This window comes from Passer montanus, unplaced genomic scaffold (assembly GCF_014805655.1).
Source record: "Passer montanus isolate IOZ18808 unplaced genomic scaffold, ASM1480565v1 scaffold96, whole genome shotgun sequence".
NCBI classification, from domain to species: Eukaryota; Metazoa; Chordata; class Aves; order Passeriformes; family Passeridae; genus Passer; species Passer montanus.
Genome location: NW_024375034.1, coordinates 468,571 through 492,213, shown reverse-complemented (window position 1 = coordinate 492,213; position 23,643 = coordinate 468,571). Strand labels below are relative to the sequence as shown.

General features: G+C 52.0%; 1 protein-coding gene across 1 annotated transcript in view; it reads right to left on the bottom strand.

The window, feature by feature from the left end:
* The window catches only part of CDH23 (cadherin related 23), a 191,018-nt gene that overhangs the window by 57,908 nt on the left and 109,467 nt on the right, over positions 1-23,643 (bottom strand). The window contains exons 12-17 of the mRNA XM_039696221.1: positions 21,043-21,192; positions 20,114-20,272; positions 4,586-4,650; positions 3,822-4,059; positions 3,176-3,281; positions 2,963-3,090 (exon numbers count right to left, since the gene is read on the bottom strand). Of these exons, the coding sequence (XP_039552155.1) occupies positions 2,963-3,090; positions 3,176-3,281; positions 3,822-4,059; positions 4,586-4,650; positions 20,114-20,272; positions 21,043-21,192 (846 nt within the window). The remainder of the gene's footprint in view (positions 1-2,962; positions 3,091-3,175; positions 3,282-3,821; positions 4,060-4,585; positions 4,651-20,113; positions 20,273-21,042; positions 21,193-23,643) is intronic.

The following is a 23,643-nucleotide window of genomic DNA, read 5'->3' as shown; positions in this document are numbered from 1 at the left end:
TGCATCTCAAGGTGTGACCAGTTTAGGATGACAGAGAGGGGAAGGTGGCCCTGGGGGGAGGCACTGGGGGGCTGAGCACAGGGTTTCACTGTGGAGGCAGCTGAGGCTGAGGTGAGATGATTGCCAGCAACTCTGCTGACCCTGCACTGGGGATGGTACCGACCACCCCATCACCTCACCAGCCAGCACAGGGCTGAGGAACCACCACCACTGACCAAGGAGCACCTTCTGAGCTGCTCCTGGCTCCACCACGAGCCTGGGAAGCCTCAGGCACCATGTGAAGCATCGTGCACAGACCTGATCCTCCCTCCCTGAGCAGCACAGGCGTGGCTCAGTGTTCCACAAGGTCATGAGGCAAACTGGACTAGCCAGGGGAGCTGCTGAGCTTTGGATGCCTTCCTTCCACAGGAGGAATGTTGTGGGTGCTTGCACAGAGGGCAGCCATAGCATTTTTTTAGGGGGAGGCTGGTTAGCTGGTTTGCATCCTGATGTCTTCCCTCCAAGCCTGCCTTTGCCAGGGACTATGGCCATCCTGGAGAAACCAGGCAGGAGCAGTTGCTTGCAACACAACTCAAAACAGATTTTGGACTGGTTTAAAGCTCCCCCAGGGGGCTTTAAATGCTGTTTAAACATGGTTAAGGATCTGCCTTAAATGAACCAAACCCAACTGCCTGTGGAGGGAAGGACGGAGCTGCCAGGACATCAAAACACTGTTATGGACCTCTCCATTTCCCCGGGCTGCCCTGGAGATGATTTCTACCTGGAGACCACGGATGGACCTGCAGGCTCAGCTGCTCTTGCTGCCACCCAGCCTGAGATTTGAATCAATTTCACGTGCCAACGATGCCCATCGTGCTGCAATTAAATTGCCAGCCCCTGCTTTAGTTTCTGTAAGCAGGTGGTCTTTAATCAGCCTTTCAGTCACTCAGATTTGCTGGCACCTCCTCTGAGGGCAATGAGGAACTTGTTGCCTGTCTCGGTGATGTCCTCACCATCCCTCCTCCTCCTCCTGCTCCTTCCAGGGATCAGTGAGGCTCATCCAGGAGGCCTGGCCAGGTTAAAGGCAATGGAGAGGCTGAGTGCAGCTGGACATGGCTGAGCTGGGGCTCCAGCTGGGTGGACACGAGCCAGAGCAGATGCTGTGTGGTGTCATTAATGTTCCTGAGATCATCAGGCCATGTTCCTGAGATCATCAGGCCATCATCAGGCCAGCAAGGCCACGGCCCGGCAAGCTCAGAGCAGATGCTGTGTGGTGTCATTAATGTTCCTGAGATCATCAGGCCATGCTCAGCAAGGCCACGGCCCGGCAAGCCTAGTCCCAAGGAGGCAGGGTTTGCTTCTGGCTGGCTCTCCATCTGGCCAGAGCTGGCCTGCACCTGCCTTCTACTCGAGAAGCACATTTCCCACTTCAGCCACAGGAGCTCCAAAGCTCCCCAAGGCACCTGCAGCGACGCCAGACAGAACCTGTCACTTCCACTCCCACAGAAGACAATATCCATCTAATCAGCTAAACCAGCTTCCTGTGCTCTCCTGACCCTCAGCCTTCCTCCCTACAACCTCACTCTCAGACAGCCACTGTATTACAGAATCTGAGATTGGATTGGATTGGAAGGGACACTGAAGCTCAGACAGTTCCCACCCTGTGCCATGGGCAGGGACACCTTCCACTGTCCCAGCTCACCCCCAGCCCCATCCAGCCTGGCCTTGGACACTGCCAGGGACCCAGCGGCAGCCACAGCTCCTCTCAGCAACCTGTGCCAGGGCCTCACCGCACTCACAGGGAAGAATTTCTTCCCAATATCCAACCTAAACATCCCCTCTCCTCCAATTTGAAGCTGATCCCCCTTGTTCTATCACTCCAGGCCATCTCCAAGGAGGCTGAGAGTGGCTGACACTCACACCAAGCACACAGCCCCTCTCCTCCAGGCACAGGCACACTGTGAGCTGCCGGCTCATGGACCTGAGCAGGGTGTCAGTGGCAGGGAGTGAGGCAGAAACTTATTAGCAGTGCTATTTCCTGGGATCCTGGCGCGGCGCGCACTATTAGTTCTGACTCGGCGGCTCCCTCTACAAAAGCGTATTGTCCCCTAATGGGAAATCTACAAGGCGAGTTTGACTTCTTTATTAAAAACCAACAACCAAAGGATGAAAAAAAATCACCTCCCTCCACACTCTGGTTCTGCCTTCTCACAGCTCTTGTTCCTCAAGTGCCGTCACAAAACACTTCCCCCTCATTTTCTTCCTAGTTTTTGGCTTTTATTTCTTTTCTTTTTCCAGCTGAGAGAAATTCCCTTTGGTTGAGAGCGGGAAAAGTGACAGCTACTTAAACCCTGCCAGCTACAGACCCAAGCCGGGGAGATGACCCACTGAAGTGTGGTGTTGAAAAAGAGATGTTTATGCTGTCGAAAGCCCAGTGTGGGAAGGATGTATTTAACCACCACTAACTCCCTGGGCACTGCCTTGTTCCCCCTCTCTCGAGCACGGGGAGGGATCTGAAGGAGAGACATGCTCATGGGACTTCATTCCCATCTTACAGCATCACTGGCTTTATCTCCTTCACTTTCCCAGAGTGACGCTGCCGCCAGCCTGGCAGAGATCCCACAGCTGCGAGACTGACACGTTATCAACCCAACTGTCTCCATCACTGACACCTCCCTGCAGACACCCTCAAACCACAATGTGCCTCAAAGTGACACGCCGATCTGATCTTCCCGAGGAACGCTGCGATGCTCTGAGTCTTCCAGCAGAAACCCCTCCTCCAGAGGGATTTCCACACTGCTCCTGCTCTGCTCCTCACCCCGTGGTTAGCTGCAGCACGAGACGTGTACGACACACACACGAGACACGTGTAATAGGAATCCACACATTCTCCACGGGGTGGGATAGTCTTGCTGGGTTATTGATGAATTAGTAGCACTGCTATGGAGCAATTGCAAGGGGGAATGCCAGGCACTGTACTTACAAACACCTCGATGGTGACAGGGACGGTGCTGTTGAGCGGCGGGTTGCCGGCGTCCTTGGCCATCACCGTCAGGTAGATGACCCCGTTGGCCACCTGCTCGTAGTCCAGAGGGTGGTTCACGCTGATCACTGGAAGGATGCACAGTGTGGGGGTCAGGGGAGCAGGATGTGGCAGGCTCAGGGGTGCCCCTGTGGTGCCACGACCAGCACCTACCTCCGTACCCTTCTGACACCGTGATGTCGAAATAGTCGCGGAAGGCAGAGGCCTGCACGATGCTGTAGGAGATCTGGTTGTTTGGAGGGGAGTCCTCATCAGATGCCTAGGGTGTGAGCAGAGGGAATACATGGGCATGGGAGCTGTGCCAGGGAGAGCTGAGGGGATGGGAGGTGCAGGCTGGGCCAAAGGAGACTGGAAAAGTGATGGAGGGAGCTGCGCACATCGGGGGCCTGAGGGGATCTGTAAACCAGCCTCCTCTCGCCTGCTTCTCTCATGCAAGAAGGAAACTGATTGTTGGGACCTGCTTTGGAAGGTGTCTGTTAAACCCATCACAGTCACAGATCATTTTAAACTGACAGAGGGGGGTTTAGATCAGATATCAGGTAGAAATTCTCCCCTGTGAGGGTGGTGAGGCCTTGGCACAGGTTGCCTAGGGAAGCTGTGGCTTCCCATCCCTGGAAGTGTCCAAGGCCAGGCTGAATAGGGCTTGGAGCAACCATGTGGAAGATGTTCCTGGCCATGGCAGGGGGTTGGAACTGTCTGAGCTCTAAGCTCCCTTGCTACCCCAACCATCCTGTGATTCCAACCCACTCCTGTCCCCCTCCTGCACATCCCAAGCAGAGGAGCCACAGCAGTGCCTCACCCGGAGCCTGACCACCTGGGTGACGGAGGGCTCGTTCTCCCGCAGGGCCCCCAGGTAGGCCTCCTTCTGGAAGGTGGGGACGTTGTCATTGACATCCAGGACGTTGATCCTGACGCGCCCCGTGGTCTCCTCCCCGCCGCCGTCGCGGGCGATGACGGTCAGGGTGTAGCGCTGCGTGGTCTCAAAGTCCAGCCGAGCTGTCAGGATGATCACACCTGTGTCCTTGTCCAGGGAGAAACTGAGGGGACAGCAAAGGAAGGGGAAAAAGCCTTGGTGACCACACACCGGAGAGGCAGCAGCCTGACAGTGTGAAGTTCATTACTTTTTGCTGTGGGATATTAAGTCCCAGAGCACCTCCAAGAGCTCCACACAGCTGAGCAGTGAGCAACCCTCAGTGCTGCTCCACAGGCAGAGAAAATGGGTGCAGAGGCTCCCAGATCTGTTCTGCTGGGCAGCCCATGTATGCTCCCCAACTTTCCACCACAGGTGTTGCTCCAGGGCTGACAACTCGCTGTGAAACCATTTATTGGTCTCAAGCAGTGCTGGTGCCTGCAGCTCCCAACTTAGCAAAGCAATTAAACACGCTGATCGAACATGCATCAGGCATGTGCTGAGCTCACACCTCTGGGAGACAGCACAGACAGGGGATCACAGGGCATCTCACGGGCAGGACATAACCAGTGCCTTTAATCACCCTGCGACTGCCTACCGGGGATAGAAGAGGATTTTGGAGGATCAGACTCCTGCCAGTCAGTCACACTTACCGGTCAGGGTCATCACTGAAGAAATAACTGACTTTCCCATATGTGCCCACATCATTGTCAGTTGCCTGGAAAACATAAAACTTCATTACTAAATGAAGATATTTATGGAAATGGTGCATTGAACACACCTCTGCAGACCTGGTGTGCTGCCATTTATCCCTCAGGAGCCGCAGGGCAGGGGCTGTTTGCACTCCCCTGCTCATCCCTGACTCCCAGCCTGCCCTAGCTAATAGCCCTCCATCAACATTCCTAAGCATCTCTCCCAAAACCTTTGGCAGTGGGAAACCTTACACCTACTTACTTTCCCCGACACACCAAGCCAACCTGGGAAGCACACCTGAAATAAAAATCCCCACGGATGGTTCCTGAGGGCCACCCTTCCTGTTCCTGTGAAGGCAGAAAGCTGTGACTCTGCACCCTCGTGGCTCTGGAGATGGACATGTTGCTAAGGCCAAGTGGCCAAGGCCACTCAAAGATGATGGTAATGCCTCTGTGATGACAGGTTTTAGAAGAAAAGCAGCTGGAGGAGGCTGTGCTCCAGTGGAAGACCCAGTGGAGAGAAGAGTCCTGCTCCCAGGCTGGAGCAGCCTGTCCTTGGAGGACTGCACCCCATGGAAGAGTGACCCAAGTCACAGCAGTTTTGGGATAATGGGTGCCTGTGGGAGGGACTCAGGTTGCAGCAGGTAAGGTAGGAGTGCTGCTCATGAGATTTGGACCCATGCTGGAGAAGCTCATAGAGAACTCCCATGGGAGGGACCCCATGGCCTCACAGGGGAAGGACTCCTCTCCCTGAGCCAAGAAGAAAACCTCAAGTGATGAACTGTCCCAAACCCCCACACCCTGTCCCCCATGCTGTCAGTGGGAAGGAGGGAAGAAAAGGTGTTTTTTAAGGGCTTATTTTACTTCTCATTATCCTCCTGTGATTTTGTTAGTAATAAACTCACTTTGTACATGCCCTTGGAGTGTTTTCTCCCAGTCCTTATCTCAACACATGAACACTTTGTTAATTTTTTTTTTCTCTCCTCTGCCCAGCTGTGTCAGGGGAAGGTAAGTGAGTGGCTTTTGTGGGTGCCAGTGTCAAACCACAACAAAAGTAGAGGAATAAAAACCTATTGCACTTCAGAATGGCCCCCCAGGTAAAAATACAGATCTAGAAAAGCAAGGAATAGTGATTTTGGTCTTGCTTTCCACAAGGACAGCCCTTCTGGGGGTGCAACCTGCTGCATTCCCACAGATGGAGTGGCTTGGGATGCTGTGGGATGCATCTACTCCACTGGCAGCTGCCAGAGCTGGAGCAGGCTGGTCACGGCTAAATGACCAGCACCTTCTGGGGAAGGTGTTCACAACTCCCTGTGTCAGCTCTGGATGAGCAAAGCAAGATTTATTTGTGTTTCAAAGTCCTTGCTCTAATGAATATATAAAATATGCATGAGTGGCAGCAGGAAAAAGGAGCAGAAAATTTTATTTTTAGGTGAGGAAAGCGGAATGCAATCCCCAAAATATCCTTTTTCTCCCCCAGTATATTTTCTAAATTGAGTCCTGTCTGGATTACTTAGAGACCAACAGGTCTGTGAAGAAGCAGGGTCAAAGACACATTTTATGTCCAGATACCAGGAAAAGGCTGTATTTTAGGAGTGGCATGGAATACAGCCTGTTCTTGAAACTTTCCTTATTTATTGATGGCCTTGATTACCCTTGACAGCAGAGAGAGAGGAGCTTGAGCACAGCTTTACCCCCATGTGCTGCTCCCCTGCCACACCACAGGGTGACAGAGAGCAAAAGGCAGGATAACCTTAACAGGATTATTTAAGTTTTCCTCCCCAAACACTTTCCCAGGCTGAGAAATGAACTCCTGATGCCTGGTGCCAGCTGAAGGGTGCTCTGGAGGATTCAGCCTTCCAGACCTACTGATTTTGCTGATTTTCCTCTCCACCGCTACAATGTGATTTCCTTTCTGTGGGCATTGGAATTGTGTTGGGTAAAATGCAACAAATCTGTGGAAATCTGCCTGGAGAGATGCTCAGAGAGTGAGCAGTACCCACTCCTGGGGGACAAGTCCCTCTGGAGTCCATCTTCCTTCCCAGCGGACGTCCGTGGAGGTGCTGCAATCCAGGCAGAGCAACTTTTCCATATGGAAACACTTGGAGAGAAGGGGGGGGTCACCCCATCATCTGCCCACACCATTCAGCCAACTCATTCTGGGGTTAATCCCCCCATCCTAACACCTGCCACCAGCCCCTTTTTTGGGTTCTTTCTCCCCAAAATCCTTGCGCGCTTCAAGCAGATTTAGCACTGCCAGCCCTCAACCTCCAGCCAGGATTTTTCCTATCCATTACTTCTGTGCCCACAGCTGCTGTGAATCCCTCGGTTCCATTCATTCCTAAGTGGCTGGTGTGAGAGCAGAGCCCAGAAAAGCATTTTCCATGCACCTGGATGGGCTGGTGATGAGATAATGATTTACAGGGGGTCTGACAGTACCAGAAAGCACGGGCAAAACGAATTCCCTTCATTTGGCCCCATACAATTGCACTCGTAAGTGCTTATTGCAGTGACAGACAACACTGGGAAAGTGTAATTTTCTTCTGACGAGGGAAAAAAAAAAAAAGATAGGGAAGGAGGAAGGTTAAAAGAAGGTTAGTGAGGAGGGAATGGGAGCCCTGGGGAGAGGGGAGCCAGGAGGGTGGCTGGACCACAAGCTGTGATGACATCAAAAGTGCCAGTGAGGCAAAAAGCCCCTCTCCTGAGGAGCCAGGAGGATGGGCAGCCTGACTCTGCCCCATCCACCACCTCGCCAGCCAGGCTAATTAATGTCCCTGATTTACACCAGGGAGGTGGAAGGTGAGGCCGGCTGGATGGCTTTCCTGGCAACTGAACATCATGGAGATAATGCTGGGCAATGGAGCAGGTTAGTTGAGCGTGACAGGGAACATGCTAAAAAAAAAGCCAAACCACGCACGCTCAGCATATTTAATTTGGGATCTTCACCTGTTTCTGCATTACCAAGCTTTTTCCCCTCTAAGGGTAAAAAAGGATGCTCAGCTGCTCAAGCCCCTGGGAAGGCAACACACACTCCCTTTGCAGAGCACTGCTGAGGGCTGCGAGAGAGCACACGCCTGCAGAACACCCCAAATCCCACCGAGCTGTCAGCAATCCCAGGGTACCAGCTGTTTTCCTGTGGCTTTTCCCAATCACTGACTCGTTTTCCCCCCCAGCATGCAAGCATCCATCCCCACAGCCCGGGGAGGAAAGGCATCTGGCTGGAAGTTTCTCGGGGTTCCACCTGGAGAAGCAATCAAATGGCTTTTACGGCTCTCCTCTCCTGCCCGGAATATTAAAGCGGGATTTGCCCACTGGAGCCTGCAAAAGGGCAGGAGGAAAACGCAGGTCCACATCTGTACTTTTATGAGCTGTCACCAGCACAGACCATTTCTAAAAAAATCCCACATTTGTGCGGCTAAACTCTGGGAGAGTGGCAAGAAGAGGAAGCCTGGATAACCCAAAGGATTAATTTACTGAGCTGCAGCGTGGTGTGAGCACCCAGCACACAAATCACACTAAAACACCCACGGCCTGCCTCTCTGTCCATCTGCATTCCCCGAGCACAAGTATTTGGGATGTCTCCTTTTGTCCCACCAAGGGCCATCACATCCACCCTTCCCCACCCGCAGGCCAGGCCAGCAGAGCAGGAGACAAAAGCGAGGAGCTGGCGAGCGGTTTTGCTCTCGTGGGCAAATCTGCAGGAAAGGGCATGTCGTCCAATTTGTTCAGGAAACAATAGCAATGTTTGACATGTCATCAGGATTGATGGAGCAGAAATTTACATGGGAGAATTCAGTTTTAAACAGCTCCACGGAGCTTCACCCGGTAATGGTTTAGACATTCATCATCCGCCAGACCCACTCAACGACTCCTTAAACTGCCGGAGATTAACTCCACTTGCAGCGGCTTCAGGGAGCACGGCAGGCAAGGGCTGAAAGAACCAAGAAGAGCCTTCGACGTGGCTCAGATCCCCCACGGAGCCCCTGGGACGGCAGTCCTCCTCCCAAAACTGTCAAGACAGGGATGAGCAGCTGGAAGTTGGCTGCAGGGGTGAGCAGAGCACACTGGAATGATGATCAGGGCTGCCATGTCCTGCCTGGCTGAAGAGCCAAACCCTTCCCACCTTTCCCAGCTCTGTTTGTTCTCCTTCGCCCTTTTTGTTTTCCCTCCCTCACATGCACAAAGCAGGAAATAAAAATTGATGGGGAACAAATTGCTTTGGCCAGGAGCTCTCTGCTTAAAAGAGTTGTGGCAGGAAAGCAATTACAGGACGTCAAAAAGCTGTCAGGCTGCTGGAGTGACCGGGCAGAGCCTCTTCCCTGCCTGCTCCAGCAAGGTGCCTGTGCCTTGGGAAAGCAAACAGAAGGAGGATTCCCACCTGCTTCCTATTTTTTTTTTTTTTTTCTCTAAGAAAGTGAGGCAGATCTAGCTGTTGCTTGGGGCTGACTGGGCAGCCATGGGCTGCTCAGACTGTGGTACAGGAATTCCAGGGTGGGAAGCCATGCCCTGGCATCCGACCGATTTTTGGAGCCACCAAAACCTGCATGTATTAAGTAGGCAGCCATCCAAACATCCCTTCCTCAAGGCAACCTCAGGTCCCAGGGGAATAACAGCTAACTGCTGGTAGCCACTGGGATTGGGATTTGATTTGTGATTTGGAGGAGACAAATGTGAAGGGCCAAGGGCTTCCATGGGATGCAATCACCGGGCTGTGAAAGCCGAATGGAAAACCAATGGAAAACCTACTTAAAGTTATTATGGAATGACTTCAGTCGGAAAACAGCTCTTTTGTCAGCGTTGCCTGGCCCGGCCGCGCTCTCTCCCAGGCTTTTACAGAGAGTTTGCCCGGTGGGAGGTGGCAATCAGAGCTGGTGGCTGGCTGGCACTGGAGCCCAGTGGCTCCAGTGATTAGCTGGGAAAGAGGGAGTGGGGAATCAAGGCAATGCTGGGCTGCCACCGCTTCCCCAGCAGCTCCAAGCCCTGCCCAGGGCCAGCCAGCTCAATCGGCGCTAATGACCCCGGAGGGCTGCGCTGAACCCGGCTAGGGGGGAAAAATAGTCAATCAACCCCCCTGGGAATGGCAGAGCTTTTCCCCACCTCTTCTGCCAGCCACCAGGGAAAACAAGAGCCTTCCTGATTGTGTTTTATAACAGCAGCCCCTGCAACATCAGCTCCACACAGGCGAGGTTAACACTTGCCTGGGCAGCCGTGATTTAGCGGGCAGTGATTTACTGTAGCCAGGCTGCTGGAATGGCTGGAGACTGGGCTTTAAAACACCAGGTGACAGAAGATGGCCCAAAAGTGAGATAAACAGGCTCTTCCAGCGTGGGTTTTCACTGGTGACACCCAAGACCATTTAAATGTCCACGGGTTTTACTGGAGCTGGGTGCGAGTCCTCCACTAATGAACCGCATTGATTTCATATTCTCCTGTTGTCCACCTAAATGGCAAGTGGCACATCTCAGCGATTAAATAACCCCACAACTGCCTGGCCTGACATCTCAATCACCTCGCTGTTGGGTCTCTAATGAATTTTACAGCCCAGCAAAATGGAAGAAATTAAGGTCAAAGTCTGGTGGAAGAAATATAAATTCTCAATGATCACTAAAGTGTTTGCAAGAGCTCTGGGAAGCCAATCACGCCACACACCATCTGCAACTGCACCTCACCCAGGTGAGAGGCCCAGCAGGCACTGGGAGGATGGAAACAAAGGAGGATGGACTGAACAGGTCCTTGCCATGAGGTGGATGTGAACAGGTTGCATCCCAGCCTGGAGAAAGAGAATGGCAAAACCCAATTGATTTGCACATCTAATGGCTCCTGAACGCCCAGTTCAGTCAAATTGCCCTCCTCTTCACACACCAACCTCAGCATGTCAGCAGCACCAGGGACAGCTCAAGGTCATCTGTCCAGGGGTGACACTGCCTGTGTCTCAGCGTCACTCAGCCAACAGCAGCCCCTGGGTGCTGATTCCCATGGGAGCCTTTTGCTCGAGGAAACAGCCTCGGCTGCTTTGGGAGAGGCTGAGGGTAGCTTTGAAAACAGATTAAAATCCCAGGAGTGTTGGCTCCATAGGAACTTTGTGGGTGTAAAAGCATGAGGAGTCTGGGAGAGGACGCATCAAGGTGAAGACAGTGATGGCCCTAAAGGGACTGCTGAGAAGGAGGTGTGAGGCCAGGGTGTTCACATGGCAAAGAGCATCACCTTGGGAAAACTTCTCCCTTGAACTCTCAGCCACATCCCAAATCACCAGGCAAAGCCAGTAGCAAAGGAAAACCACCCAACCCCATCTCCTGCTGGGAACAGTGGGAGGCATGAGGGGGAATCCTGCTGCCTGGCTTGTGCAATTTGGACAGGAGCGGGGCTGCATTTGCTTCCTGATTTTCTTTTCCCTCTCACGGGCTGAATTGTTGGATTTTATTGTTTTTTTGTTTTTGTTTTTGTTTTTGTTTTTGTTTTTGGTTTTGGTTTTGGTTTTTTTTGGGCAGGGGGAAGGGGCCAGGCTGTGATTTTGTTTTGTTTTCCCACCTCTGCTCTAGCTGTGCATTTTTCCTGACAGCTCCATCAGGACAGGGAGAAGCTGCACAAGCTGCAATAAGTGTCTCTCTCTCTCTCTCTCCCCCCTCAGCTCTCGGGCTGTCATGATTCCTATTCCACCCCATTTTGGTCTCACGGATTGATATTTAGATTAAAGAGATAAACACAGCCAAAGAGCACTGGGCCCTGACAGAAAGACGAGGACTTCAGATCTGTCAATCACTCCTGGTAACTCCCTCCTCCCCTTCCCTTTATTTACAGAGCTGGCTTGATAAGAATATTTAATGGGAACAAGGAGTGCAAGCATATTTTTATACTTGTAAAAACCCAAGGAGCATGCAGGAAGAAGCCAAGCCATTCATGTTTAACTTTCCAGGCAATTTGGAGTCATCTGCTTTGATTATTTAACTCTTTACTGTTTCTTGTGTTTGCAGTTTTCCTCTCCTCTTGCAGATAAAGGATACAATTTTCTTTTAAGCGGCAGGGAAATTGGAAGAGATTTTGTTCTGTTTAAGCACAGCTGGAGATGGAGCACTGGGGAGGGGGGATTGAGAACAACAAGATCAATTAAGATGCTGACAGGGAGGGAGAGCTGTGTGGGCCACAGGTGGGGAGAAGGGCTGGAAGAAAGGACAAAACCCAGGCTTGGAGGACATCAGAAACATCCAGCTGAGAGTTCTCCAGCCTCCACAAGCTGCTGCTGAGCCATGCTTTCATATTCCCACCAGTGCCCTCTGGATGCCCTCCTGCTTTCTTAGATCCTCTCCGCACGTCTGAGCCTCTGCAACACCCAGACTGCCCCCGACATTTGGCTGGCAGTCCCCAGTTACCACCACCCTGTCCATTCCTCCTCTGCAGCAAGGACTTTCCAAGACATTTTCTGTAGGAATGTAGGAGGGTGCCCCCTAATGACAGAGTGGCAAAGCCAGCCTTTGTCCCCCAAAAAAGGAAAGAAGCCCAGAAGTTTCTCCCAATGATCAGGTGAAAAGCCACCTTATAGGACCCCAGAAGTTTCACTAAAACCTTGGGGTCACCTAATTGGATAGAAGCCAAAAAGTCCTGCCTGGCCCAGAAGGTAGAAAAAGAGGAAGACAAAAGAACTAAACGGCTTTTGTGAAGGTGTTTCTACCAGGAGCAAACTACTGTACCTGGCTCGGATTTTTCTGTTTGTTATTTTGCCTTTTATTAAACCTTTTTGTTTCTAACACTGCAGCAGAAGCCATCCTGCTCATTATTTGCCTCCAAAGGTAGTAGCTAAGCTCTCCTTGGGTGTATTAGGTTCCCTTTTGAAGGCTCATAAAACCGTGGCCTGACAAAACAGACCCTAATAATTTTCCATCCATATAAAGCAGAAGGAAAGGAGGAAGCTGGGCTGGGAGTCCTCCCAGTATTTTCCCACCCTGTACTTCCATAACCCATGCGAGAAGGTAGGGGAGGTGCAAGGTACTCCTAAGTAGGTGGGGCAGGACACAAACTCAACCCCCTGAGCAAGATGTGGAGGGTCAGTCAGTTGAAGAAGGTTGAGAAGCCCTGTGCTGCCCTCATGGTGGCAGCCCTGCTGACCACCATGAGATGATGGGCTGCACCAGTCTCTGGTCCTAATGCTGAGAGAGCACCCCAGGTGCCATGGAAGGGACAGGGGATGGTTTACCTCACAATGATTCCCCATGGAAGATCCCTGGATGCCTTTTTATCCATCCACGGATTTGCAAGGTATTTCCCCACCTCAGGTAAGGGAAATACCCCACCTGAAGGCAGGTATTTCCCCGCCTTCAACGGCTGTGTCCTGATTCCATGCAAGCTTCCCAAAATTAGGAGCAGTGTAAGTTTTCTCTTGAGGCTGGTCCACAAGTCACCATCACCATGTGAGGGAGAAACAGAGCTCAGGGTGAGCCCCTCACCCACCAGCACCTCAGAGCTGCAGCCTCTACTATTGCCTTCCATCCCCATCTGCCTCTGCCCCCCTGCACTTATTTGTTCTTCAAGGAAAAGGGGAAAGAAAAGCTTTGGAGATCACCAAGAAATGACAGACAGCAGCAGCTCCACAGGTACTGGGGGACAGAGAGGGAGGGATGCAGGGTGGGGTGAGTCCTGAAGGGAACCAGAAGAACCCCAAAGGCTTGCAAAGCCTCATTCCACCCACATCAGGGTTGGGGGTAGGACAAATCCAGAGGGATGCAACTCTCTGGGCATCCCATGGTGGCTCTGGGATGGCTGCAAAGAGCGTGATGGGATGTGGGAGCGCCGTGAGGGGATGCTGGAGCCCACAGACCATGGCACCATCCCTGCCAAACTCAAAGGCTGATGGCTGATTGGGAAGGTGATTTGCATCCTAAATAGCTGTTTATTGATGTCTGCAACTCTCCTTGCCAGGGTGGGAAAAGTACATTATTACTTTCTTGTTGACTGGCGTTTACAGCTGGCTGGAAAGAAGGGGAAAGAAAATCAGGCCGGGATTGATTTTCCCATCCCCAACAGGAGGCCAAAGAGAGATGGAGGCAGCAGAAGAAAACTGACAGCTGGGTGGTAAAGGAGAGGAACTTTGCCAACCAAATTAAAGGTTGATTTAATGAGGAGAGTAATGGAAGGTTAATTAGCACATTTACTTCATTAGGTTCTTACTAACAAGGCTTCTCCAGAGGAAGTGCAGTGGCAGGGAGGGTGAAGATGAGAATCCAGGTGAATGGATGTGCTGGGGATGATGTTCAGGGAGGGAACAACCCATGGAGGGTAGGAGAAAGGGACTGCTCAGGAATGTGAACCCTTATGTGTGTGTATATATGTATATTGAATGCACACACATACATAAGAATACACAGGCTAATGCATTTACCAAAAACACAGGGACACCATCTCTTCACCTCCTCCGTCAAATAATCTGAAAATTTTAGTCCAGATTTCATTAAAAACCAGGGAAAGTAGTGGGGTTTTTTACACACAAGACTGCCTTAGAGATTCAGGTTATCAAGCCCCGAGGGAACACGGTGCTTATTTTACCTGCCTTGCCACATATCACAAGATACAGAGAATCATTCCTGTGCTCAAATCGATGCCTGCTGGTTGAATTGGGTACCAGAGTTTATTATCTGAGGTCTGCTGGAGATGCTCACACTGTTTTTGAGGGCCTCCAAAAGATAACTCTGGAAAGCCCACCAGCAGCTTGCCCAAAAGTATTTTTTTTTAAATATGTGTGTGTCTGTATTTAAAGCTCTGGTAAGTCTTCACATCCATTTCAGACTTCCTTGAGGGTGGTTATCATCAGGAGAAACCCAGCCCCACCCCAGGCCAGAGGTGTTTCAGGGCAAGGAGGACACCAAGGCAAGGCAGAGCACATAACCTCACAGGGATTTGGGAGGAGGCTAACCCACAGGGAAGGAAGTCATGAACTCAGCAAGGATTTGGGACAAACAGCTACACAGCCATCCCAGAGAGGTGCTGACGTGGTTTCCAAAGCATGGCTCATCGATTTCATCCATGCCTGAGCTGGCTGGAGTCAGGAAGAGCCAGCAGGACAGGATCAGGAGCAGAAGGGGCTAATGCTGCTGAGAGAAGGTTGTGTGGGGCTTGAAGGAGGGCAAGTGGGCAATTCATCCCCTGCAAGCCCCTCCATGCCTCCCTGTCCCATAATGAGGACTTTTCTGTCCCGTTACACAAAACCACCCAAACCCATGGAGAAGAAGGTGAAGAAGAAGGACCAGCCTCCACCCTGAAACCCCCATCTTGCTTTATATATATTACTATATTCTAAAACTTTAAACTCTAAGTTTACCACCCTGTGATATTACACACTTCTATTCAAACTCCACACCCACAATCCCAGTTCTATCATTCCATTTTGGAAGCCTTCTCCATGGCCTCAGGTTAATGCAGTGTTCACTTGTGGGTCAGTGCCTGGCAGCACAGAAAGTCTGAAATCCTCAGCATCAGGGTTCCAGCAGGAGAGCAGGAAGGGGGTCAGCAGCATCCCCCCAGCTCTCTGCTGCTTGCCAGCCAGCTGATGGAGCCCACAGCCACTGATCCCAGCCTGTGCAGCCAAGCCAGACCGGGGCAAATAAAGCGGAGACGAGGGATCACGGAGCTAGGATTACTTTCCACACTTCCCTGGAGAACCATTTTTCTCCAGACACTTCAAGGCAAATCAAATGCATTGTTGTGTTAAAAACAAGTTACTCTTGGTTTGTTTGGGCTTTAATGATTTTGGTTATCGGAGCTTTTCAGGAGGACTTTGCTGTGCAGATCTGTGGAGTACGAGGAGCTTAAGGAGATCTCCCGCCCCTTAATTCCTGCCTCCTGCTGGGTCGTCTTAGCCCCCTTCCCCATTCTCCAGGTCTAGCAAATCCATCAGCAGCTGGAGCACAGCTCTGGGAGGCCCCTGGCAGCTGCTGGCAGAGCAGCAGTATCCAAAGGAAGGTTTGGAGGGGCACTGTGCTCCCTGCTGTCACAGCCTGCAGCTCTGCAGTGAGGCAGGACCCCGAGATGCCACGGGCTCTGCACCTTCCTGAGCCCCCCAGCCCAAGCACCACCCCAGGGACAGGAGGGGAGGCTGGGCTGAAGTGCCCCCTCCCCTCCCTGTTGGAGGGAGCTCACTGGAAGCTGCACTGGGTGTTGGTGACCTCAGAAGCAAGGCCACATTTATGTAGCTTCTTCCAGCCAAAAAAACTTGCCAGCTGAAAGCTCCCTCCTGCTCTCCCCCTGGCCAGGTTGCAGAAGAGTTCCTCAGGGGAGCCCCACCAGAACGAGCCCAGGGGACTGCTTCCAAACCGTCCACTGCTTCCAAACCCTCCATGCCTGGCAGAGGAAGGAGCAGAGACCTGGGCAACTGTCTGATGCCAGAGCAGCACCAGTGCCCTTCACAGCCATTGGGCACGGAGCCCTCAGGCTGCCCTTTCTTCTCCTGTCCCAGCTGAGGTGCTAAAGGAGGGTTGTGAAGCAGTGGCACTGCTCCCAGCTGCTGGCAGTGAGCCTGGAGCAGGATGGAGAGCAACAGGCTTCTCCTGCCTCTGCACTCAAGCACCTAAGGATTAGCAGGAGCTGTGCCCTGCCCACAGCAGTGGAGCTGGAATTAAATGAGCTTTAAAGGCCCCTGCCAGCCTAAAGCATTCTATCACTCTGATCATGGCTCCAGCTGGGCACAGCCATCCATACCCCAGCATGGTCCTTCCCCAGAGCTTCCTATCCCAGACCCCACACCTCTGCCCCAAGCCAGAGCCAGCACCACACCCCACCACACCTCTCCAGGGTCCATCCTTCCAGCCTGCTCCTATTAGGAAAGCCAGCACCCATCAAAGGCAGGACCTGCTGGGGGTGTCAGATCCCCAGTTAATTCAGGGTGCAGTGTATGTTCTCTCTGCCTTGTTCCTGGAAGGCATGAAGTTATACTGGCTGCCTGCTTGCTCAAGAAGTGTGAAATTCTTTCCCTGACCTTTTCTGTTATGTTATTAAAAGGCTTCATGGCCAGTTGTTTCAGAAAAAAAATAAAATTGTATTTCAATATCTGCTGGTACTGGGGCAGAACTGGTCCATCTCTTCAGGATGAGCTCTGCTCACCTCCCTGCTTTGCTCCTGCTTCACAGAAGGTGTTTGCTGCTGTGTGGGACCTCCAAGCCTTTCCAGCCTGCCTTTTCCTGGCACAGCATGGTAGGGAAAAAACAAAGTTTGCATTGAGAGAGGTCTCTAAAAACTGAAGAGCCCTGCACAGGCTGCTTGTCCTTCAGTCATCACAGATGTGCAATGGACATGTAACTCCAAACAGCCACAATTTATGTGGCCTGGAAGCTTTGGCTGGAGTAAGGAGCCCTTCACACTACAAAATCAGGAGTCTCTGGCCTAAGTGGTTTATCACATGTGTAAACACTCATGGAATCATTAAGGCTGGAAATGGCCTCTGAGATCGTTGAGTCCAGCCATGAACCCAGCACTGCCAAGCTCACCACAAACCCACAACCCATATTTCATGTTCTTTGTGTTCTTTGAACACTTCCAAGGATGGTGACTCCACCACTTCCCTGGGCAGCCTGTTCCAATGCCTGACCTTTTTCCTGAAAGAAACTTCTTTTCACTGAAGAAACTTCTCCTAATATCCAATGTGAACCTCCCTTGTAACAACTTGAGCCTGTTTCCTCTTGTCCTGTCACTGGTTAACTGGGAAAAGAGCCCGACCCCACCTGGCTGCACCCCCCTGTCAGGGAGCTGTGGGGAGCCAGAAGGGCCCCCTGAGCCTCCTCTTCTCCAGGCTGGGCCCCTTTCCCAGGTCCAAGAGCATGGAGGCAGGAGAGAAGGCTGCCTTTGAGCACACTCTGGGCTCCCTGTACGGGGCAGGAGCTGTTCCCATGGAGCCTGGCCTCTCCAGATGTGCTTGTGCAAGCAAATGACCACCTGAGCCCAAACAATAAACGCCATTCAGGCACAGAATTAAACAGATGGATGGATGGAAAGGGAGATGGAGGGAATGCTAAGCAGAGAGCAAACAAAGTCTTAGAGGGTGGACAAGGTTGTGCCGTGCCAGGGAAGCTGAGGTTTGACCAGGAATCCAAGGGTCTGAGCCCACTCCTCCCTGGGCAAAGGGAATGAGGCAGGAAGCAGAGAGCAGGCAGCAGCTCTGGGTCCCTGCTGGCTGTCTGCACTTGGGGTTGTTTTACACTTGATTTATACGTGTAACAGGCAATGTTTCTCTGCTGTCACTGCCATGAGGAGCTGAAGTGCTGTAGAAACAAACGGCCATTTGTCACAGCAAATGAAGTCTACTTGTTCTTTCCTTTTGCCTTTCCCTTTCAGCTGGCCATGCTGAGGGCAGCCTGGAGAGGGTGGCATTGAGGAGAGCCTTTTCCCTCCTTTCCTCCACACAGCCCACCAGCCACATCAAGGTGGGATAGCCAGGATGCACTCACTGGAAGATGGACAAACAGCCCCAGGGGTTTTTGGGCCGCTGGGAGCAACTTATCCTCCTTCTCCAGAATGCTGGGCTGGGCAGAAGATCAGTGACCTCCCCTTGCCTCAGCTCCTGTGGTTTTAGCTGCTTGTCTCCCTGCCAGGAAGGTGCTGCAGGCACTGCTCTGTCCTGCCAGCTGTGCCTGGCCATCTCCAGCAGCAGCTGGCACGAAGCCTCCTGCCACCCTTCAGCAACCACTCACCCAGCCCACGCACTCCCCTGTTCACCCCTGCTCATCAATTTCCTTGACCCCACAAGCCAGCTGATTTACCCTCAGCACCCTGAGCTCCACTGTCTCTCCAAACTTGGACTTCTTTGCACAAAGAAGCACAAAAAGAGAGGAGCCAACAGAAGTCTCCTTTCATGAGGATGTCATCCAGCAGCCACCAAAGAAGTGGGCATGCCATGTGCCAGGCTTTCTCCAAAACACCATCTCTAACCCTTATGTGTGAATATACAGGAATATTCCTGAGCAAGGGGAAAAGAAGGAAGAAAAGGAGAGGAGGCATTTATTAGTAAGGAAAGCAGGCTTTTTGTCTGCAGCGCGTGGGACAGGTGGAGAGACATGGCACAGAGTGGCAGCGACCAGAGGGCTGCAGCTCAAAGGCCACAGCAGGAGGAGCTGGTACTTTATGAGGGTTGTTAAAAGTTTGGGATCAGCTGGGAGGGCAATTTGGATTTCAGCACTAATTGCCTCCATTCTGATTTACCATAGAAGATTCAACTCCTGGCATTTTGTGTTTGCTCTGAAATGCTGGCATAGCTGGAAGTTGGGGAAAGAGGAGACGCAGTAACAATCTCATTGTTTAGTGTCTGACGGCCTGACTAGCTAAACATCTGCTTGAAATATTAATAACTGTCAGATGGGAACAGCTCGGGGGCTCTATACACTTTCACACCATCTGTTTGTAAAGTAAACACACTTACACACAGGCACATGCACCCCACTCCTTTGTCTGGGCTTTTATCCTTTGAGTGGGCATTCCTGCATGGATGGGACACCAGGGGATGTGCCTGGGGAGAGCAGGGGGACAAGGAGGGGGGCAGGAGGGCAGCTGGAGCAAATGCATTGGAGAGGGAGCCAAAGCAAACTCATTCACAACTAATGGTAGTGGCAGTAACACACCCGAAGTGTAGCAGGGGGTTTGGTGCTCCCTGCTGTGATATTCCCCATCCCAGAGGAGCTTTGATGCCTTTGCCAATGGTATTTCAGCACAGGGTTTTGTTGTGATCCTTGCTGTGCCCCACAGAGGTGCTGACATCACTCTCATGCAAGAAATGTGTCTTCTCCATGAGGATGAAGAAGGTCTTCTCCAACCCACAGAAGAGGAAACGAGCGCTATGGAAATGCTCCCTGCCATCACCACACCTCTGCCTGTCTCTGTTCTGCTGCCAGCCATGTAATACCACACTCTGCTAAACAGAGCCATTCCCCTCCTTTTCCACCCTTCACCCTTTTAATGGCATGACCAACCTCAGTTTGGCTGAGGAAGATGATGCTTCCAAAGAGGGCAGTGAGAAAAGCCACACCAGGGGCACCGTGACCACTGGGATTGGTGTCTGCAGATGAAATGCAGTGCATTTCTCTCTTTGAATTCCTGGTGTGGCAGGAAACACACACACATCTTCCATAGAACAGGAAAGGTCAAGATATCAGTTCCAAAAGCCCGTGAGAAGTCTACACCCCGCCAACCTTCCAACTTCTGGGGCAAATAAAGTGGAGAGGAGGGATCATGGAGCTGGGATTACTTTCCACACTTCCCTGGAGAACCATTTTTCTCCAGATACTTCAAGGCAAATCAAACGCACTGTTGTGTTGAAATCAAGTTACTCTTGGTTTGTTTGGGCTTTAATGATTTTGGTTATCAGAGCTTTTCAGGGGGGCTTCAGGTTTCCCACCAGATAAACCCCACCACCAACATCTCCTAATGCTCCCTTCCTGGGCTAGCTCTTGGTGAGGGACACCATAAAGCCAACACACGTGCCAGGGACTCGGCGAAGGGAGCTGGGATGCTCCTACTCACGTGGACCTGGAGGACGGTGGTGCCCACGGTGGTGTTCTCGAAGAGGCTGACGTTGTAGAGGGCCTTGCTGAACACAGGCCGGTTGTCGTTCTCGTTGATCAGGTTGATTTTCACCCGCGCAAAGCCGACGTGGTCTGGGACGCTCTCGTTTGCAAAGAGCTGGGAAAAATGGGAGGCAAGAGGAGGGTTGGAGACACTGGGAAGCTTGGGAGAGTTACCCATCCTTCTTTAGTGGAGTAAACAAGGTTTTCCTCAGCTCCCTCACCAGCTGAGCCAGCTCAAGGCAAAACACCAACAGAGCTGGACCAGGAGGATGGGGAGGGATTTGGCGCCTGATAGGTGGTCTTAAAACAAAGTTTTATGCTCTATAAAGCTTTTATGGCCCTGCTCTGCTTAAGCTCTTGCAGCTGAGCCTTTGCATGTTGGAAAGAGAAAGTGCAGAGTAAATCGCTTCTCCACCTCCTTCTTTATTATAATTTCCGATTTTTTGGCTGTTTTGTAGTGCTCCACTGTTTCAGCGTGGGGATTATGATAGAATGGTTTGGGTTGGGAGGAACCTTTAAAGGCCACCTAGCCCACCCTCTTGCCATGGGCAGGAACATCTTCCCTAGATCAGGTTGCTCAGAGCCCCATCCAGCTTGACCCTGAGTTTCCAGCAATGGGACATCCACCTCTCTGGGCATCCTGTTCCAGTGTTTCACCACCCCCATGGAAAAAACCCTTCCTGACATCTAATTTAAATCAACCATCAAAATCCATCCCTTTTTGTCCTTATTGCAACAGGCCCTGTTGAAATGTTTGTTTCATCTTTCTCCAAGGTCCTTTTCAACTTCAGCTACTGGACGAGAGAGAGGAAGATGTTGAATGGTCATTTTTAGGTCATGCTGAAAACTGTGCCTGTCCCACAGAGCCCAGGGGTGCAGCCTTACCGAAAATTCATAGCGGGGAATGGTCTCGAAGTCCAGTGGCACGGCCACGCGGACACGGATGTCCGCCTTCCCCTGGATGGAAGTGGGTGAGATGATGAAGTGGTTGGAATTGTTGCCCACCAGGTAAACCTCAAAAACGCTGTTAGGTCCCTGAGAAAGGAAAGAGCAAGGTTGGTGTTTTATTTACAAAATCCACGTGCACATGAGAGAAGTGGGAATGCACCCCTGGGATGACCCTGCACAGCACACAGAGGGAAAGTCCCTTTTGCTGGATGAAGGTGCACACAGCACACAGGGGGTCAGACACCGGGATTTCACTGCCCCAGGCTGGGTGCCTCTCCCATGGAGAAGGCTTTTCCCAGCAAGGCAGCTCAAACTGGGAACTGGGAAACTCCTCCTCTCCCAAGACCCTGCCAGCAAAGCAGCGAGGCCACCAACATATGGATGCTTTTGGAGCCTTGCTCTGAGAACGGCCCCTTCCCAGCAGAAGCACATGAAAAGCAAGCTCAGAAGCTGCCAGAGATGAATTTTCAATTTTCCCTGAATGACCTCCCTCCTATCAGAAAAAGTGGCCAATTAAATGCACGAAGGGGCACTAATAGCAAAAGCTGCCTAAGTGTGACCGCTGAGAGCGGGTGACATGAGCAGAATCTCTGTCTTGCCTTGCTCCTTGCACACCTCCATGTCATCCATGGAGCTGAGGGCACACTGAGCATCTCCCAGTGGAGCCCCACAGCAGGAGCAAGCTCCGAGGACACCCACAGAACCACACAAGGGCACCCAGTGCCTCAGGGGCCCAGCAGTGCTCTGCTGGGAGACAGTGGGAATATCTCAGGGTAGACTGGCACCTTCCATGAGCTGTTTTAGGGCTGAACAGGAAGTCAGGGATGCTCCCAACCCCCCAGACACACCCCTGGGAGGGAGGGGCAGAAGATACAGAGAACAGCAGAAGGAAGCATTGCTTCCCAAGATATTTTGTGCCCTACCCGCAGGATGTCGGTTTACAACAAATGGCCATTTCCCACTTCCCACCAGTGACAAAAAGCTACTTCACTGAGGAATTTCTGCCCTGGCCATTTCCCACTTCCCACCAGCGACAAAAAGCTACTCCATTGAGGAATTTCTGCCCTGGCCATTTCCCACTTCCCACCAGTGACAAAGAGCTACTCCACTGAGGAATTTCTGCCCTGGCCATTTCCCACTTCCCACCAGTGACAAAGAGCTACTCCATTGAGGAATTTCTGCCCCTCTCTGCTGACGCTTCCCACCAGTGACAAAAAGCTACTCCATTGAGGAATTTCTGCCCTGGCCATTTCCCACTTCCCACCAGTGACAAAGAGCTACTCCACTGAGGAATTTCTGCCCTGGCCATTTCCCACTTCCCACCAGTGACAAAGAGCTACTCCATTGAGGAATTTCTGCCCCTCTCTGCTGACGAGCCCTCAGGATCCCACCCAGGGCCTGCACCCTCCCTGCAGTACACAAGAGCACCTTTTGTGGCAGCGAGATGTGAGTGATTTTCTTGGAAGCCAGAGAAGAGTGAGTTTGTTGGAGGCACGAGATAAAAGTTGAAACATCAAAAGAAATGCAAGTATTTGCAGGAAGAGAGCCAGGTGGATTAATCCCCCTCTAGCTGGGGAAGGAGATCAGCTCCAGATACCCACTATCCCTAATTAGCAGCCCCTCGAGTGCCTCAGTCTCCCCGTGTGAGGTCTGGAGAAGGGGGATACAGCTGCCTCTGGGGAGGGCTGCTGCAAGTTGCCATTTATATATTTATTCAGCTATTTATTTTTTTGCCTCGGCCCCCATGCTGTTTTCCTTGCTCCTGGTTCCCAGAGCTTGCGAGCCCCCTGCAGATGCCTGAAAGCACATCTGAATATTCAAATTGTTATCAGCTGCCCAGCAGAAGGGCCTGGCTAAGCCCGGCTCACAGCAAGGACCCCCCACTCCAGAGGAAGCCACAGGGAGCTGCTTACATTTCCCTCACCCCTTCCTACCTGCTCCTGCCACCCAGAGCAAACAATGGATTTGAAACATGGTTGGGAGGAGGGAAAACAAGCGCTGCATCCCCTGGCTCTCAAAGGTCCTGGTGTGCAGTGATCACAGCCCAGCACCATCATCTCCTTGTAGCACCGAGGATGAGGATGAGGATGTTATCAGCGACCTGCTTTACGTGCTCATTCCCCTCTCCATCCCCTGACCTCCCAGCTCCCGCTCGAGTTTTTCCCCACCACTGCAAACAAACGGAGCCCCTTGCCTTCCTTTAGAGCCACAAATTAAGGAGCAGCCTGCCAAAGCTCAGCAACCCTACCACAATAAACCTGTCTCCCTCTGAAACAAATTGACCCATAAAAAGCAGGTTTTGGAAGGAGGGAAGTTTGCTATCACCCAACACCGGGATGCAGCCACACGTTTTCCAGCTCCTCTCATCCCATGCCAGCACTTGGGGCTTGCCCTCACCGTGGCTCAAGGCTGCTGCCCACTGCCTCCTTCCTGGCAATCAAATCTCTCAGGCAGCACCACAAGTGAGGGAAATTTCGTGTTGATTCAGCTCAGAGGCAACTGGAGTCGGGTGTAATTACGGCTTTGTTCTCCTCGGAG